Source organism: Cyrtonyx montezumae, unplaced genomic scaffold (genome assembly GCF_038088225.1).
Source record: "Cyrtonyx montezumae isolate F1298 unplaced genomic scaffold, pur_monq_1.0 scaffold_8, whole genome shotgun sequence".
NCBI classification, from domain to species: Eukaryota; Metazoa; Chordata; class Aves; order Galliformes; family Odontophoridae; genus Cyrtonyx; species Cyrtonyx montezumae.
Window position 1 is genome coordinate 79,360,661 of NW_027072089.1, and position 18,114 is coordinate 79,378,774.

General features: G+C 43.3%; 2 protein-coding genes across 2 annotated transcripts in view; one reads left to right on the forward strand and one right to left on the reverse strand.

The window, feature by feature from the left end:
- Positions 1 to 10,032: 10,032 nt before the first annotated feature.
- On the forward strand, positions 10,033 to 11,277 carry PPP1R3G (protein phosphatase 1 regulatory subunit 3G). Its single transcript, XM_065752639.1, has one exon. The coding sequence runs from the start codon at positions 10,081 to 10,083 to the stop codon at positions 10,852 to 10,854; it is 774 nt and encodes a 257-aa protein (XP_065608711.1). The 5' UTR covers positions 10,033 to 10,080; the 3' UTR covers positions 10,855 to 11,277.
- Positions 11,278 to 16,132: 4,855 nt separating this feature from the next.
- Positions 16,133 to 18,114, reverse strand: part of LYRM4 (LYR motif containing 4) — an 83,580-nt gene continuing 81,598 nt past the window's right edge. The window contains exon 3 of the mRNA XM_065751812.1: positions 16,133 to 16,630. Coding sequence (XP_065607884.1) covers positions 16,568 to 16,630 — 63 coding nt within the window. The 3' untranslated portion in view covers positions 16,133 to 16,567. The remainder of the gene's footprint in view (positions 16,631 to 18,114) is intronic.

Below are 18,114 nucleotides of genomic sequence, written 5' to 3' on the forward strand. Positions count from 1 at the left end.
CTTCCTGTCACAGCCAATGAAGCTTCCAGCCTGCTTCAAGGAGAGGACTTGCCATTCCCACCGAACAATCATTATTTGCTAAACCCATTATTGTGCACTCCTTTGTATGTTGATGCACATTGTTAATAAATGTTCTGATTGTGAGACCATTGGAGTTTTTGCCCACTAATCTGTTTCTCTCGCATTCCCAAATTGCAAAGGTCCCATGCTGTGCTTCTCACTGCTGCACGTTTGTGTAGCTCTCTGTTTTCACCAAGGACAGGCAGCAGAGCTTGACTCTGAAAGCTTAGTGCATTAACTTCCGTCACCCTTTTTCAAAGCAACACCAAAATCATGTGGCTGCCTATTTCAAGCAAAGAGAAGCTGAAAATGGTGCCAGCAGAGGGAGAAAGATATAGAGAGAAGGGGCTGCCTTCTCAGACAGCTGGAGAGCTCTTTCTCCAAGCCTGGAAGGTGAGCTTTCCTGATCAATCCAGCTTGTGCACAGGTATTCAAACAGCAGTTGCAAAAATGTCTGGATATAGTTTTCTTTCCTTAATGTAAGCTATGAAGTTAAGCAAACAAAACTGTGTAATAACTGAAAATAACCTAAGATTAAAAAGAAAAAAAAGTCATGTTCCCACGTAGGAGTCATTCTTTAAGGAGGATTCAGGCATCATAGTGGTATTATCAGAAGTGAATTTAAATTTGAACATTTCATCTATCTTAGCAAAATTCAAATCTGAATCTAGAAATAGACAAAAGTAATTATTCTAGATACAGCTATTAAGAATGGTTTGGGGTTTTTTTTTTTAATTTCTTTTTCTGCACATATGCCCCTGTTTCAATGCATTTATTTTAGAGTAAATACTCTCTTTTCTCATTTCAGTGAATTCATTGTTAGGATTATGGATGCCAGAGTTGTTCTGAAATATATATTTCATTATATTTGCTATTGCAGACATGATGTTCAACAGCCTACTATACTACACATTTCAAAGACTTTACGTTACTGTTCCAGATCATTTTCACTTAAAAACGTTACAAATATTATTCTCTATTAGTGGGCTGTCCTTATCACAGCACATCACATCACTTCAGATATATTTTTAGCACTCAGACTATGTTGTAGACTGCTCCTGTCATTCCAAAGCCTTATTTCCACATTGGGATTTAAGTGTAAAAACAGGACCTTTTCACAGGCTGCCCTGTAGTCCACATGTGTATTCCTCTGTCATTTGGAAAGTACTTTTCAAGAATCCCACTGAGACTTAGATGTGGATTCAGGCTTTCAAGTTTAGCCTCCCAATTTTAACTTCTCTATGCTTCCGCAAAATTCTTGACATCGACGCTCAAATAACCCCATAAGCACCTGTTAATGGTGCATATTTACTAATGGGCTTTGACACACTTCTCTCCAGTCACCTGGAGAAATGAGCTTTACACAGACCTGATGACATTATCTTTTCTGGTCTTTGTCGTTTTTAAGATGGGAGGTCTCCCAGGCACTTTTCCATTATTTTTTTCTCCTGGATAAAGTGTTTGAGAACAAAACTAATCAAAAGTTTTGCCGCCACAGGTCCTCTTTTTACCTGAGGTCTGGGAGCTTTTCATCTTTTGGTACACAAGCATTTACAGCAAACCAGTTGTTATTTGCTACGAAGGGAGGAAAAAAATCTTTAGAGCCAGAATCTTTATATTCTGCCTGCTAGTGGTTTGTGTCTGGATGAACTTCTTGCCAATACTGCTGCTCCTGCTTCTGGCCAAATGTGTGAGGAAACAGGCGAGCCTTTGTATGTCTGGAAGTTTTAGACAAAAAATCCAGGCGAGAAACTGCACCGTCCATTCAATCAATCAAGCAGCAAAAATCACATCAGTGTGAAGATACAGCATCTCAAATAAGCGTTTGAACTTCACTGTTGCTTGGAGGATTATTGCTCTCTGCAGGCCATACTGAAAGGTCACCACCTCATTGCATTTATCCGCTGTATTTAGATGTGAAAAACAAAGCTGCCTGCACCTTGGCACAGCTCAGTGCCAATACTTTATGGATCTTCCTGTTCTGTAACATGAGTCAAGAACTGATGACAAAATGGATTCAGTCATAAACCATAAAGAAATCACACCCACTAAACATATGTCAGGAATGGCAGAATAGAGTAGTTAGTCTTCAAATTTGAAAAGAAGACAGACTTCACAGTTAAACAAAAGTATTCTGTATTTGGCCAAGGTAAACCTTTTGTTAGCAGGCTGAGAAGAGAGGGATGTGTATTGGGAAACAGATGTATCTCTCTCATGGGAGGAGTAAGAAATTCCATTTTTTTCTTCAGTTGGAGGAATTAGTAGGAAATGGCATACAAAATTAAGTGAAAAGAAGTAGAATCTTTGGAACAATGGATAAAACAGGAAAACTCAGAGAGAAAATTACACTCGACTCTTGAAAGAGAAAGCCTGGAAGTCATTTAATTTAATCCCTGAAACCCTTCAATATTCAGAAAGGAGATGAATCCATGGCTCTTAAAGTTTTACTCTGTTCATTAGTTCATTCTTCCTCCTTGGTCATTAAGCTGCTTCTCCCTCTGACTCCAGCCTGATGACTAAATCACTCCATGAGATAATTAAAGGCTCCAAATTTTGGTTCTCTAAGATTAAACTGACTCCTCTTGATCTTGCTGAGTTATCCTTAGGTCTACAAGTAAGATGATCAGTTTGAAAGGATTTGGCTGGGATTGCTTATGTAATTAGGAAATAGTGGTTACGGTGGGGAGGCATTAGCTACCAGAAATCAATTAGTAATTGAGACTCTGCACTGTGATTTGCTTAAAAGATCTTCAGTTATATTCTGCACTCTTTTACAGCAGCGCAAGCTGGGAATTACTCCCTTAACATCAGCTGAGTTACAGATGGTATGAAGCAACACTGCCAATGTGAGTGGACACTGACTAACTGGTTTTGCAAACGGGATAATCTAGAACAGTAAAAACTTTCACTTTAATTGTGCTCATGCATATCCGTTGTTTGTGTGGGAGTCAGAGCAGAGTGTGAACCCCTACACTTCCCATTGATGGACATCCCTTTCTTAAAAGAAGTGTGTTCTTTCAAAGGAATTGCTTTTGAACGCCTTACTGTGTAGCTGCTGCATGAAATATTTTCAAACTGAAGTAATTCGAGTCTTTCTGTTTCACCAAGTAAAAAGATAAACAACTCAATTTTGGCATCATTAGGTTGCATTTACAATCTATCATCCTCACATTACAGACACTAGAAATGAGGTACTGAATCACTGAAGTAGCTGCCTTTAAATGCCTCATCAGTTTGGGAGTGAAAAGAAATGAGAGACATGTGGGATTCATTTTTTTTGTTTTAGTTGGATATGGAAATGGAGGCAGAAGCTACAGCAGATTAGTAGTCCAGATACCAGGAAAGGCAGCATATTTAGCTGAAATTGTTCTTAAATATTTACTGTATGGTAATCTGAAGTGTCTACTATGTACAGATGGCTCATAAATGGAAACTGCTGTGAATTATGCCAAACATGCACAGGGAACCAGGAGCCTGAAGCAACATTATTAAGGTTGCAGTCTCAGTTCTTGTAGGCATGAATCATGATAATATTTTTCAGTAAGGTTTCATCCCATTCTCTTTACTCCATGTAAGTACTATGTACTATGCACAATGTATTATGCAGCATGCACTATGGAGAACCCCGTGAGGAAATCTGATAGTATCTCCAGTATGAGATCTCCAGTATAATGTTCAATAAGTAAGGCCTACAGCTACTCATTCAGCAGTGCAGAGAAAACCAATGACAAGAGCACTGAGTAGCTGTCTGTCTGGTGTGCTTAATGTGACAGTCCCGAGGGGAAAATGGCACAGGAATACATCATTACAGGCTGTAACGTAAACAGTACACTCAAAAACTCTGCACTAAGGTTAGAAAGGCAATGTCACTTTGGACGTTTTCTAACATATGGGTGTCTGAATCAGTTTCCTCAACATTTCTTTTAACATAGATTTTTGCCTATGGTTAATATTAAGCTCTGCTTTGCTCCTTAGAAAGAAAATAACAATGCATTGACTTGAGGAAATGCAACATATATCACAACTGAAATGCAGACGCAATAAAAAGAGTAGACAAATTGTACTTTGTTCACTTGAGTTTGCAGGACAAGTTTTATATATAAGATTGGTGTTGTGTAGCACAAAGTTTGGCTAGGATACTGGGAATAGTCTTGAAAATGCCATTGAAACTGCTACTACTTCAAGGAGTAGCAGCTAACATGAGATTGCACAAGAAATTAGGTGTAGAACTTCAGTAGTTAACTCTAGTGTTACTTAGCTAGTTAATAATATATTTGATAATGCTTATAACACGTTACAATGGCAGCTCGGGGGCACATACCTTCCAGTCCTGCAAAGCAGTGACTTCACTGCACTACTTATATGTTGTACCTTCACAAATATTTCTCATTAAATACTCGCTAAAATTATTTCTAGGTTTCAGTCAAATTATTTTACTTGACCATCTGCATCACTGCAGTTTGTTCAGCAATCCTTGTGAATATACAGTCTGATCAAGCTGAGCTTTCGTTTTTCATCTAAACTGTTCTGCAAGTCCAGGTTATTCTACTGCATGCTGTCAATGCATTCAGGAAGGTACCACTTCTCATGACCTTTCAAGGTGACAAATTACAGTGGGGGCAGGGAGAAAGAAAGCAGCTTCCTAAATTGTAGTCATTTTCTTCCATTAAAAAGCGATCAAAGCACTTGCTTTGTTTTTCAGCATAAAATGTTCCAAATCTATTATAAATAGAACAGTTCAAGACTCCTTGAAGATGGGACATGCAGTGTCTTTTCCAGTAAAATTGCTGTTCTGATTTGAAAGCATTTTCTGATTTTAAAATGTTAGACAACACTAGCTTAGTTTGCAGAACTGTCTATCCTTTGCATGCTACTTCCATTTTCATTTTGTTATCAGGGAAGAATGCATTTGCAATCAAATGAAATTTAAAAGCAATTATAATCAACCACACCACTAGATGGGGCTTCTTTTCTGCCTTTCCTCCTGGAGATGATGGAACTGTGGGAGTGAATTCAGAGTATGTGTGATCTCCTGCATTCTTAGTCAATGAAATGTAAAGCTCTTTTTCTTTTTTAATATGCCTGGCAATGGAGGATTGAGCATGCTTTCATTCATACATGGCTATGTCAGTGATTTCTTTGTATACTGTTAATGACAGTTGCTGTGTGATCCATTGCTTCCACAGAGTGAGGCAGCATCATACAGTCCTGGGTTTCTTGTTCATGCACTCCAGAGCATGTGAACTTGCTAGAACAGTACCGTTATATCAAACTAGAACATATTTCTTGCGTGGTTTTTTTTTCCTACTGCAAAAAAAAAAAAAATATATATATATTTTTATAAATATATATCTAATTCATTCACTGAAATTCAACTCTGTTGTCTTTTCTTTGTTTCTAGGTTTTTTTTCTGTCTTTAGTATTGTACTGTGTCATAGACACCTAGTTGCATCAACTGAAACAATCCTGTCGTTAAGTCATGAGAATAAAAATGGCTGAGATGAAAAGCACCTCTCCTATGAGATCTCCCACTAGATAATCTGTTTTTCCACCTTCTAGCATACTTCAGCAATTGGTAACAAACTCAAATTGAGGCAGTTCTGGGGAAATACAGACTCAGAATTTACTCCTTGCCCTGCAGTTTGGAAAACCACACATTCAAACAAGCATTTTTTATTGTTGGGTCTATGCAACCTATACAGGTCTATACAGCGTTTTAAGACAAGAGTAAGAAAGAGCTGATGTACTACTTACACAGTTGTGACTGCCCAGCCAACAAGGTTGCCCTGCATTAGCTGGGAGTTATTAGAACATGCTGCATTGCACAACTCGTTTCCTGAAAGACAGTGGCACCTGAGCTGATGACGTCAGGTTAAAGTTTGATTTTTAAAAATCCACATCCAACACAATGCAAAGACCAGCAGAGGCCTTGCCAGCTGACATCACAAAGGCCCTTCTGACCAGCTGGCCAGCTCTGATGTCCTAGCAGCGTCCAAACAAGTTCATGTCTGTGTTGATTTTAGGTGAGGTACAGGCCTTCTTGTGACAAACACCAAAACACAAAACAGAAACCATCTGGGTGCAAGTTCATGTAGAATGCCATTTATACAAGACTGCTGTGCGTAAGATGGAGCTCCATTCACACTGAAGCCCAATGCCATACAATGGCGAACAACACAGTTGGATTTGATCCACATCAGCCAACTTGCTGAGGATGCACGCCACTCATGCCTCCATATCACTGATAAAATGTTGAACAGAGCTGTTGGTGATGCTGCTGGTGACTGGCTGCCAGCCAGATAAGAAAATTAAGTCTAATAATCTGCTTCTGAATGACACCGAGCCAATTTATATAGACCCACAGAGCCTTTCATTCAGTGTTTGATCATCCTGCAAAAGCACTAAACTGAAATCTTGTCCTTATTACAAAACACAAAGAAGCTCGTGGGCTATGGAACATTTACTCTTCTAAATAATTGAGGAGACCATTAATATCCTCTTCGACATTTTTGTACAGCAAGCTCAACTGTTACAGCTGGGATGAGGAAGATGACTTTCAAAGTGAACTAAGAAGACAGTTCAGAACTAATGGTGGTAGAATTTGGGAAAAGATGTTATTAATGTAGTGTACAAACTGATAATCCCTGCTTATCTACAAATCCCTGTAAATGGTTAAATATCTCTTAGTAGTTAGTCATTCAAGTTTTCTGATAAGCTATTGCTACAGGAGATCTTAGCAAAGACTTGAGTGGGAAATTGCAGAGATATGGCACATTTGAACTAGATAACATTCCACACAGTAGAGTCCTTTCCATCTGGACTGATAGGAAAGTCTTCTAGTTTAGCTCTTGAAGGTTGAAGCTAACATCAAAATTGCATGAAAAGAAATTGATTCTGGCACAGCTGCACAGAGAGGTGGTGGAGTCTCCTTCTCTGGAGACGTTCCAGACCCGCCTGGACGCCTACCTGTGCAACCTGGGCTAGGGAGCTGCTTTGGCAGGGGGTTGGACTCCATGATCTCTGGAGGTCCCTTCCAACCCCTGCAGTTCTGTGATTTTATGGTTCTGTGATTCTGTGAAATGGTGAAAGCGTATGAATGGTCTTTGGGATTAAACTGTGTGGCTGAGTTGAATCAACAGAATTCTCAACAGAATCCTCCAGATACATGACTTTGGGTGTCTGCAAACTAATATTTTTATGTTCGTCTCGTGTCCAATGATGACTACTGATCCAAGGAGCTCAGTGAATTTATTAAACTGCACATCAGAGCTCCCTCCCAAAGCAGCAAACCAAAATCTCTGATCTAACAGGTCCTGAAAAACGCATCACCACACGGTCACAGTCAGAACTGAGAAAGCAGTGCTGGGAATCACTTAGCACTGATTTGAGCGTTCCTATTTTTCTCGTGTCACTCAGTACATTTCAGGTTGAAAATGCTCCTGGAGGATGTGTGTGTTGAATGCAGGACAGGGATTAGAGGGACAAGGGAGGAAGATGGGAAACATGGAGGGGAGTAAAGAAAGATGCTCAGTTATTATGTCAAATGTCCTTTAACATAACTGGCAGTGTTTTAGGGAACGCAAAAAGCCTTCTGAGTCTGCTGCCTTCTACCAAAAATGCCCCTGGCTCTATCTCAACTATTTCTTCAATAACAAATGCAGCAAATAGTACTTGGAAGTCCTCTGGTTGCCCCATTCTTTTAAGAGAATTGGTTCTGAAATATTTCAGAGACAACAACAAACGCCTCTTTAAATAATGCCCCCTCTCATCACTTCAGTACATGTCATAAAGATTTATCTGATTTCAGATCACACTCAGAATACTAGCCAACGGCTAATACCAAAAATCTGGGACTTCTCCTTGTGTGCTTCTGCCTCCTTTAAATTCTTTTCATGCAGTATGGATTCCCAGTGTCTTACTGCTTTTTCTACATTTCTGTGAACAGCAGTCCTTCCTGCAGGCCTATCTGCCAGACTTGCAGAGCACATCAGGAATGTATATTAATACATTCCAGTACTGCTTAATTTTTAACAATATTTACAGTATGTTTCTCTCTTTACAATCCCTTATTTTGCTTAAATCTTTCACATGCCTCTTCAATTTCTATTACTCCAGGTGGTTTTGCATTATTAGCAAACGGCACATTTTTCCCCTTTGCTATTTAAAACTTTGTTTAATGGGGTCAGGAGCAATGGCAGCTGATTTAAGCACACTACAGTCACTTGCTGAGGCCACCAGCTCCAGCACCAGTGCATCCTGCAGGGTGCAGGGATGGCGGCACAGGGGGTCCTGTGCTAGTCAGATCCTGGGGGAGCAGAGCCAGCAGTGCTCATAGTGTGGCTGACAGGATGTGAAGGACCAGCGGTAATGGCAGCCATTGCATGCATGGACAGAGGTGACCCTGGGGAGCACTGGGCCAGGGTGGGCAGTCAGAACTGCTCAGCCTTGGGACAGAGCTCTGGGAGGAGGTGGGCAGGCTGAGGGGCATGAGAAGGGCCTCGCTAACTAGTGCCCTGAGCAGCCTGAAGTCTGCTTTGCCCATATTTAGGGCTAAGATTTTGGTGGAAGTTTTCCTTTTGTCACTAAAGATGGACAAGGGTGCTTGATCTAGAGGTATCTTTTAGTTCTTAAGGAATAATTCACTGGTGTCATTGTCCTGACTGGGTGGCCCACAGCAGTCTTCCACAACATCCCCATTATTTGCTTGTCCTTTAATCCTTACCTAGAGGCTGCCAACTGTGCCATCACCAGCTGCCAGCTCTGTACAGCCCAGCCCCTCCCTCACACACAGCCACCCTCCACCTGGCTTGCCCTGCCTACCCTTGCAGGAAGGCCCAGAATGGACCATTGCAACACACCAGTCACAGGGCTCTGCCCACCACGTTTCACTTATGCCAGTGGTGTCACGGCTCTGCGACTGAGCCAAGGCTTCTGGCTCCTCTGGCTTGTTCCTCATGCTGTGTGCGACATGTAGCAACATTCCAAAGGTGCTTTACCATAGCCAGGACCTGCTGCAGCAGACTGCAGGATCTCTCTCTAACACACAGCCCTGAAACTAGCTGCTCACCTGGTCAGTCCTGGTTTCAGCTTCGTTAACTCCAGGTGCCACATACATAGTGAGCTGTGAGCCTCACTTCCAGGCACAGCTGGATAAGGGCTTAGGTTGCATCCTGTTTTGGTCACAGTCAATGTTAACAGCAGAGTGACCCTGAACAGCTGTCTGTTGTTCTGTTTGTGGCCTTCTTTCAATGCACTGCAGACCTCAGCTCAGTAACTCCATGGCTTACTTCCATTACAACAAGGCTGTCTAAAGCTCCAAAGAGTGGCACACCAGCCCCCTGGACTGGTTGGTTATGGGGCTGCCCTGCGAACAGCCTGATGAGCTGAAAGCAGTGCATCTGTGAAGAGCAGTTGACAGCAAACTGCTATTAGTCATGTTTTCCAATGGCACCACTGATGCCAGAGAGCGTCTCTGTCCTTCAATCCTGTTCCTACAAAGCTCTGAAGCGAACAAACTTCAAACAGGCCAAGAGCAGGAGAAGTCCCGTTATTTGGAACTCTGAAATAACCGTTAGCTGCTCGAATTTCCACTCAGGGCGCAGTGTGAGCATCACCACTGCAACATCTAAGCGCGCCTCACTCAGCCGCAGACGAACGCTTTGCTCCGGTGCCCCAGGATCCGCTGGCTCGGTGGGCGTGCGGGCCGTTCCCCGCTGTCCTCCAAAAGCCGTAAAACCGACCACGTTGCTAGCAAATCTCTCCTCCTCGCCGTGGTAACCGCGGCCTCCGGCGGGCGCTGGCCGCGAGGCAGCGGGAGGCGACGTGCCCGGCCGCCCGTCTCACCCTCCCCGTACTTCCTTATTGTTTGCGCCCGGGGAGGTCCCTCCCCGCCGCAGCCCTGCGGGGCGGCTCCGCGCCCGACGGGGACGCGCCCCTCGCCCGGGGCCCGCCGAGGGGCCGCCGGATAAAGCGGTGCGAGCCCGCCCGCCTCCGCCACGGGGCCCCGCGGGGCGGCCCGCCATGGCGAGCCCCGCTCGCCCGCAGCCGGAGCCGGCGGCCCCGGGGGCTTGGGGCGTCGGCGCGGCGGGGGAGCGGCTGCTGCTGCTGGAGCTGCGCTGCTCCCCCGGCTCGGAGGAGGAGGAGGAGGAGGCGGCCGCGGGAGAGGACTGTTGCCCCAAGTGCAAGAAGCGGGTGCAGTTCGCGGACTCGCTGGGGCTGAGCCTGGCCAGCGTGAAGCACTTCAGCGACGCTGAGGAGCCGCGGGTGCCGCCCGCCGCGCTGTGCCGCCCGCCGAGCCCGCCCGCCCAGCAGCGCGACCCGACGGAGCCCGGCGCTGCCCCGGGGCCGCCGCCCGCCTTGCGCCTGCAGCCCGACTTCCCCGACGGCGACGAGCCGAGTGTCGAGCGGCTGCGGCGGCAGCGCGTCTGCCTGGAGCGGCTGGGGCGGCCCGCCTCGCTCACCGACGTGCGGGGCACGGTGCGGGCGCTGCGCGGCTCCGCGCCCGGCGAGGTGACGGTGCGCTACACGTTCAACGAGTGGCTCTCCTTCATGGACGTCCCGGCCTCGCCGCTGCCCCCGGCCCCGGCGGACGGCTCCGAGCCGCCGGACGAGCGCTTCTCCTTCGCCCTGTGCGTGCCGCCCAGCCTGCGGGAGGGCTCGGCCCTCCACTTCGCCATCCGCTACCGCGGCGCGCAGGGCGAGCACTGGGACAACAACGACGGCCGCAACTACACGCTGCGCTGCCGCCGCGACCCCGAGGGATGCCCGGAGCCGGCCGCCGCGCCCCGAGACTGAGCGACAGCCGTGCGGCCGTCGGGGGGGAGGTTGGGACGACGGCTGGAGCAGGAACGGGGCACTGCGGGGCGGTCCCGCGTCGAGGGAACGAGGAGGCCGAGTGGGAGGCTGCTGGAGGCACGGCTGGCAGGCGTGGAGCGGTCAAAAATACCGGCTGATAGCGAGTTATCAGGAGAGCTTCGATAACAGCAGCCCGCAGTCACATGTAGTGCAGTGGAAGATGGTGTCTGTCTCGCAGGCGGTTCGGTATGCCCGCGGTGGGGAGCGCGATGATGACCCGCACGGCCTTCTCACAGCGCAGTGACAATGTGCTAAGGGAGGGCATCTCGCTAATGAATGAAAGCAAATGCTTTGCTTCATCTCTCCTTATGTTACATTTGGCACCACGCTTTCAAGTGTTTTTAATTTATTCAGCTCCTTTTGTGACATCTTTTCCAGTATTGGTATGTTGTTGGGTTTGGACACATCACCCACAGCCCTTCACTCTTGCACTGCATTGCACTGCACACCTCCTGGTTGGCCGCTGCGGTGTCCCAAGTTCTGACATTAGGCAAAAAAGGTACCGATACAAATGGCTTTGTCAGAATAAAAAGCTTTAAAAAAAGCTCACCAACACAAACATTTTTTTCCTGCAGGTTCTGTACAGCAGAATGTGCGTGTTAGCCCTCCATGCCCTGCAGAGGCAGCTGGTGTGGAGCTGTGGTGTAAGGAGGTTCTGCTGTCACAGGGTTCTGTAGAAGATGCACTGGCTCCTCTGCAGCTTGACTTGTATTATTTTGATATTATTTTTTCCAATGTAAAAATAGACGAGGCGGTGTCTGGATGCAGAAAATGCTTTGGCCTTTGGATGTGTGCTCTTCAGCAGGACCTTGAGTGATGAGCTTCCTTTGTAAACAGAGCACACTGCGTTTCCTCAGATCTTTGTTTCCTTTGAAGATAGAAAACATTTTAAAGCCTCTTATGAGCACCTTAGAAAAATATGCATCGATATAAACACCCCATACCTGAAAATGAGTCTTCAGCTAAGCTGCCTTTTCTGTGAGCTGGTGCAGAGCTGTTGTGCACTGTTAGGTTACAGGCTAGTACATGGAATAACAGTGTGAATTAGCCACGGTTAGTTGCATCAATGAAATAACGTGCCCTTAAGCTGATACGTGATGCCAATGGCATCAAGATTGGTTGTTCTTTTAAGTATAGCGTAACATCTCGGACTTGAGGAGTGCATTTCTTACTCTGTGTTGTGTTCACCCATTGCTTCAGAGAGGAAGTTTCACCACCTTCAGAGAAGAAGGGCTGCAGGGCTGTCTCCTAAAACAGAACGTAGCAGTAGCCATGCTCCCATTGCTGTGTCAGAGCAGAGTTGTGGTGCTGGAATGCTGAGGAATCATAGCTGCAGTCTGCAGATATGTGTAGAGGGAAAGAAACATTCTCTGCTATTCTGTAAGCTATGGGTAATGGATGTGAAACATCCAACCTCCAGGAAGTGTAACATTTATGTGTTATCTGAAGTTCAAAATGCAGGAAAAAAAAATAAATCCTGAAGATGATGATTAAAGCAGAACATTTTTATGCTTTGGCAACAGGTTAAATGCTTTAATTTATTACGATATTCTTTTTGTGAAAGAAGAAACTTCTCTCAGTTGGGACTCAAACATAACCACTTTTTAATATGCAAAATGAATTTTTCCCCTGTATTTTCCCCTGCAGGCTGTGGAGATGCAAGGCCACACTGTAGGTTACACAGGTACATAGAACATGTATGTACCAAATGCTGCCATCTGAGAACCAACACAGCACAGGGCTGGTGCTTGTGGTCACAGGCTGAGATTCATTGCTTCTAACTTCCTTGTCAAGAAAACATATTCAAATTCAGTTAGCTCTAATTAAATAAAATGAGAAGGTGTGGTAGAGTAAGATGTTAAGTGAAACACACCTCTTGTTTGGTTGCATTACTGTTAATGTAAGATTTTATAGGGATTCAGGGCATAACTTTTGTAGAATGTGCTCATAAACACGCTCCCTACCCCAGCGTAAGAAATAAAAAATACTACAGGTTTGTTAGCACTCTTGGATAGACTCCAGCTGTAAACATTTCCAGTTCATGCAGATTTCTTTTTTTCCCATCTGCTAAAGGAATAACGGAGAAACAGATGTAAGTTTTTTTCTAGGTGTAAAGAAAATAGGAACTAGTTGAATCTCTGTATTGGGTTACTGTGGAGGACATCAAAGTTCTATCTTCCATAGCAGTTCAGACTGAAATCAGAAAGGACTGAAGATTCTGCTTTGGTGTCCCGAAACACTACAGACTTGCATGCAGACTGCTTCTGTTTCATTTGAAGCCGGGGCTTTCAGTCAGAGCTTGAAAGTGTGGCATCTGCTCCCACTGACTTCCTGGGATCTGGATCCATCCCAAGTACTGCACAAAGATTGAGGTTTAATTGTCTGTTCCGAGACCTGTGTTACGTGGCACTGTGATGAATGTTTGTCTGCCAGAGCTTAAAACCTGCCATCTCGACCTGGCAGTAATTAAATCACCTTAATTGTTTTTTATGATTCTTTCTAGGAGAGGGAAAATGACTTGCCTTGCATTAGCATACTTCCAAAGACTGGTATAAATATTTATGTGGTGCACTCTTTCAGTAGAAAGCCTGTGCATTCTTCACAGGTCTCCGTAGCTCTCTTCCTCTGAATGTAGAACAGTCACTTGAATGCAGTGCTTACATCACTTCCTCACAGCCCTTGTAAAGCTTCAGTAGTTAATGGGCTTAATGGTAGAAAAGGAGAGTGGTTTGGAAAGAAGCATCTCTTACAACACATTAACGAGACTCTGTAACGTGAGGGATTGTTTGAAGGTGCATACTTCTGTGAAATAGGTTTCAGAGTTTCTGAATTTTTTCCTCTTACAATTGTAGAAAATATACAGCGTTGGAGGAATTACTGGTTTCTCTCTTTTTTTTTTCTGCTTTCATATTAAGGGCTCATGCACACGCTTTACTCTCTGAAATACTGAAATAAGAATAAAAACTCTTGGGGAAAGAAAAAAAACAATCTACACACCTTCAGTGTAATTTATAGACATCATCAAGTAAAACATTTCTAAGAGTATGATACAGTTTTGGCTGTGTTAAGAACCAGGAACAAAGCAATGAGTATGCTCATGACTTCACAATGCCAGGAGAATCATTTTAGAATTACTGAATCCCTATGATTTGGAAGGGACTTCTAAAGGCTACCTAGTCCAACTCCCCTGCAATGAATGGAGGCATCCACAACTCAAATCAGATGGCTCAGAGCCCTGTTCAGTCTGGAAAACTGTCGATGCACAGCTCCTTTATAACTCTTCACATACAAATCCTTACAGAATCCATCTAGAGGGATGTATTCATGTTGCCTTATGGTAAGTTGAGGGGATGGTGTTTCTCCATAAAGGTATCGTTTCTTCTACCTGCTGATGTTAGAAGGTATAACTAATGCTTGGAAAAGTTTCATCCAGAACTATCTTTCTACAGATGTGAATTCTTCTTGGTCTGCTTAAATATTGAACATAAAGCATTCACATGTACTCCAGGCAGCTTACTTCAGGACAGCTTGCTCTCTGATATATGTAGGCATTGTGAAAGTGGGCTTTCAACTGTGGCAAAATCCAGTGAGCAGTGGTAAGACAGCAGAAAGGCCTTTCCTTTAGACAGTTGAAGGAATTGTTCTTTTTTTCTTTCAGAGAGCCATTTCCAGGTTTATACTGTAGAATTCATCACGAATCAGTACATTTGTAAATAGTCAATTTTTGGTGATACTGCTAAGTGGTTTGTTAAAATGATCGTGGACAAACAATATTTTTAATACAGTACAAGCAAACTTGTTTTGCAGCTTTAGTAGACACTTAGCGAGCTGTCTTCTTCTGCAAAAAATATACCTTCTATAATAGTGGTCACTGTACATAAATCATGGAGTCAATCTTTTGTGCTTTATCACTTCCCATCCTTAACACTGCTTTGACAAAATCCAGTGCTTGTTCCAGCCCTGAAGCCTTTCTAAGGAACCCTCCATGCTTCTAAGCCTGTGTTCTCTGAAAGTGTAAGATGTTCCTACATTTTTTCAAGTTCACTGGAAGTTTAAGTAGTAACTCTTTTCTCCTTTACACTTTCAATATCAACTTAAGTGTGTTTAATTATCCAGTTGTGAATGTGCAGAGTTTAAAATGAGAATCGACTGTATTTTACCTATTAAAACAGTGACATTTCTTTTTAATGGTCACTAAGCACAATCGACAATGTAGTACTTATAGACCTAATACAAGGAGAATTATTACTGTACTTTTTTTTTAACGAGAATGGAAGCTACATTTGTAGTTTCAGGCCTTGTTCTGTACACTATACTGTTAGTGGAAAGCAGTACTATACATCTCAACTGTACAAAAGACACTTTAGACAGGGGTGAGGACTGGGATTTTGTTCCAATTAGACACTTTGTCTGCCTTTGCTTTAATAAAGTCACAATGTGGACAGTGCTAAACAAATAAAGCCTGAGTAAAGGTGAATTTTGGGAAGGAAGAGAAATTAATGGAGATTTTCAAAGGCCATAGTGTCATGGAACTAGTTTGGGAGTTTCTGATTCTCTTCAAGCAACAACAACAACAAAACCCAGCAAAACAATCCCCTGGAACAAAAAAAGCAAGCCTTCTCCATATACTGTTAAGAAAGGACTGCACTGATTATTTTTACATCTGGTTTCTAACTGAAACCAAAAACTAGCACAGCATTGACTGGAACAGAACTTGACTGAGCTTTAACAAACAAACAAACAAATATACAAACAAACAAACATACAAACAAACAAACATACAGTTTGAAACATGTTGACTAATCCATGGATTAAAAGATTCAATAAAAAGCTAGCCTGAGTGTTCCCACTTCTGCTGGTAAAGCTTGCTTCCGATTCGTGACATAGAGCACTTGAGTTATTTTCATAGGTAAGTTGTTGGGCTTTTTCTCCTGATAAATTCAGGAGCATTGTGAGAAAGAGAAGTCTTGCATGAAGTGATTTGGTACTTTCTGCCAGTAGCTGTGCTTTAACGTGTTTAGAGAAAGAAAATAGAATTTAAAGTGCCCAAGCCTCAGTGATGAGTTTTACATTCTGCTACTGCTATCTCATCATTGCTAGAAGTAGGGTGAGAGACTGCTTGTTGACTCTTGGAAACTGAAGAAAGAATGAATTTTTTTGTTAGCTGCTCAAATGTCAAGGATGCTCTGCTTCTCATACGGTTTTAATACTTAAACTATTTAGCAATTAAATTCAGATGCTGTATATTTTTTAATTTAACAGGATTAATAAGAACTGAGTCTTAGTACCTAAGCGAAGGGATTTACATCTAACATCTTCCATGCTTGGTGAGAGAAAAGGGCAGCAGCAGAAGAATGTGTCTGGTTGCAGGTAGGTTAACGAAGTTTTATTGATGAATAAAGCAGGAATTATTTAATCACAAGGGATGCACAAACAGACTTCAGGACTATGTGCTATCATAAATCACAGCAATATATTTCAGAATATGTGAACCATAAGAAAATAGTTCTTTGGTTGCCAAAAACAGTCTCTCAGACGTTTCTTCTGCTGAACAGAATAGGTCAGATGTGCAGTGACATTATGCATCTGTATGTGGCACTGAAAGATGCTGACGATGGTCCAGGGTTGCTTCAGGGTCAGAACCTTCTCACAGCTATGTGTTTCCTGGACTCTCAATAACCAATTTCTGAGTGGAATACATCTGGCCGATAGTAACCTGAAATCAAACCGAAATATTAGCAAGCCAAACCCAGAAAGTAAGCACGTTCTAATTTCAGCTCCACAAAGGAGATTAAAAACAAACCAAGAAATGTGTATTAACTTTTTTCATAACAACATTTTTCTTTCTATAAAAATTTTCTAACTAATACTGTTCCTCACCTTAGCCCTTAAGAAAAATAACCAATATGTAAAATAGCTGTGTATCTAAAGACTTGAAATAATGGCAGAGGGATACTGTTCAAAGGCACTTGTTAACAGTTAATGGAAAAGAAAAAGCAAATGTCAGCAGGAGAAGCCAACATTTATTTTAAAAGTATGAATTTTGGAGTCAAATTATTAATATCTGTTATGCCATTTCTCCCCTAACTCTCTCCTCAGGGCATTGGTACACAGCTCTGTGTCCTTTTTCCCTGGAAAAAAAGTTGGTGTGTTTTATTATGGAAGTAGGACAGAAGAGGCAGGTGCTTAATTACATGAAACAGAATACACGCAGCACAATTTAATACTGTTCACAGTAAGGCTGACAGTGAGTCGAGCTCTCAAAAAAGTGAGGGAAATAAATTTTTCAGCATTCTTCATTTACTGTTTTTGAGGAGAAGAATCCTGATAGCTCTTAAATTTTCTCATGTGTGCCCACATTCACATAAAATGTAAATAATATTGCCTTTTTGGAAATGAACTATTTCATCTTGATAAGCAGTGTGGTCTGAAACACGTAACACATTGATGTGAATCCTGAAACGTTCATTATGAGGGAGGATTGATGAGCCCTTCTTAAAGGGAACAGCAGTTCTCCTTGCCAGCAAACGTTCCACTCTTGGCACTCAGAGCTAAGGCAGTAACAGCAGATGAGCAACTCCAATTATTTTTGAAATTACTTATGAAGTGTGCTGCATACAGAATATTTAAAACAAAGGCCATACGCAACTGTGGCATGTGTTACCAACAGAAACTTCAAGCTGTCAGCAAGTGTTACTTATCAAACAGAGCTCGCTGCTCCCGAGTTACGTGGCAGGCTCCATCCCTTCGTGGCTGCCTTACCATAAGCCATGCTGTAGTGCTTGATGTTTGTATCCTGCATTTCAGATCCTAAAGAATCTTTGGTCGTTTCCCATGCAGTACAGCAAATTTAATGGAAGCTCGGAGAGATTACAAAAAATGCTGGAACCTGAACTTGTGATTTCTTTTTCCACCCACTGAGAGACAGATGAGGCTGAGTATGTGACTTTCCAGTCAGTCTTGGTAGGAGAGATACAAGCTGCATCTTCCTGATCCCGTGCCAAGAGATGATATTACCTACTGCTGCACCTCCCGCCTTGAACATGGTGAAGTCACAGGTGTGTGTGTTGAGCTGCTTCTTCGCTATAGCCCAGGTATATGCACATCTTAGGGAGTGCACAGCCAATGGTGTTGTGCCACTCTGTCTATGGCAGCCTGCTGAAGCTGGCATGCTCTGCTGCCTCATTTCCAGAATCTATT

Bases quoted from the DNA above. Each gene is read 5' to 3' on its own strand.
- PPP1R3G (XM_065752639.1), top strand. From the start codon at position 10,081: ATGGCGAGCCCCGCTCGCCCGCAGCCGGAGCCGGCGGCCCCGGGGGCT.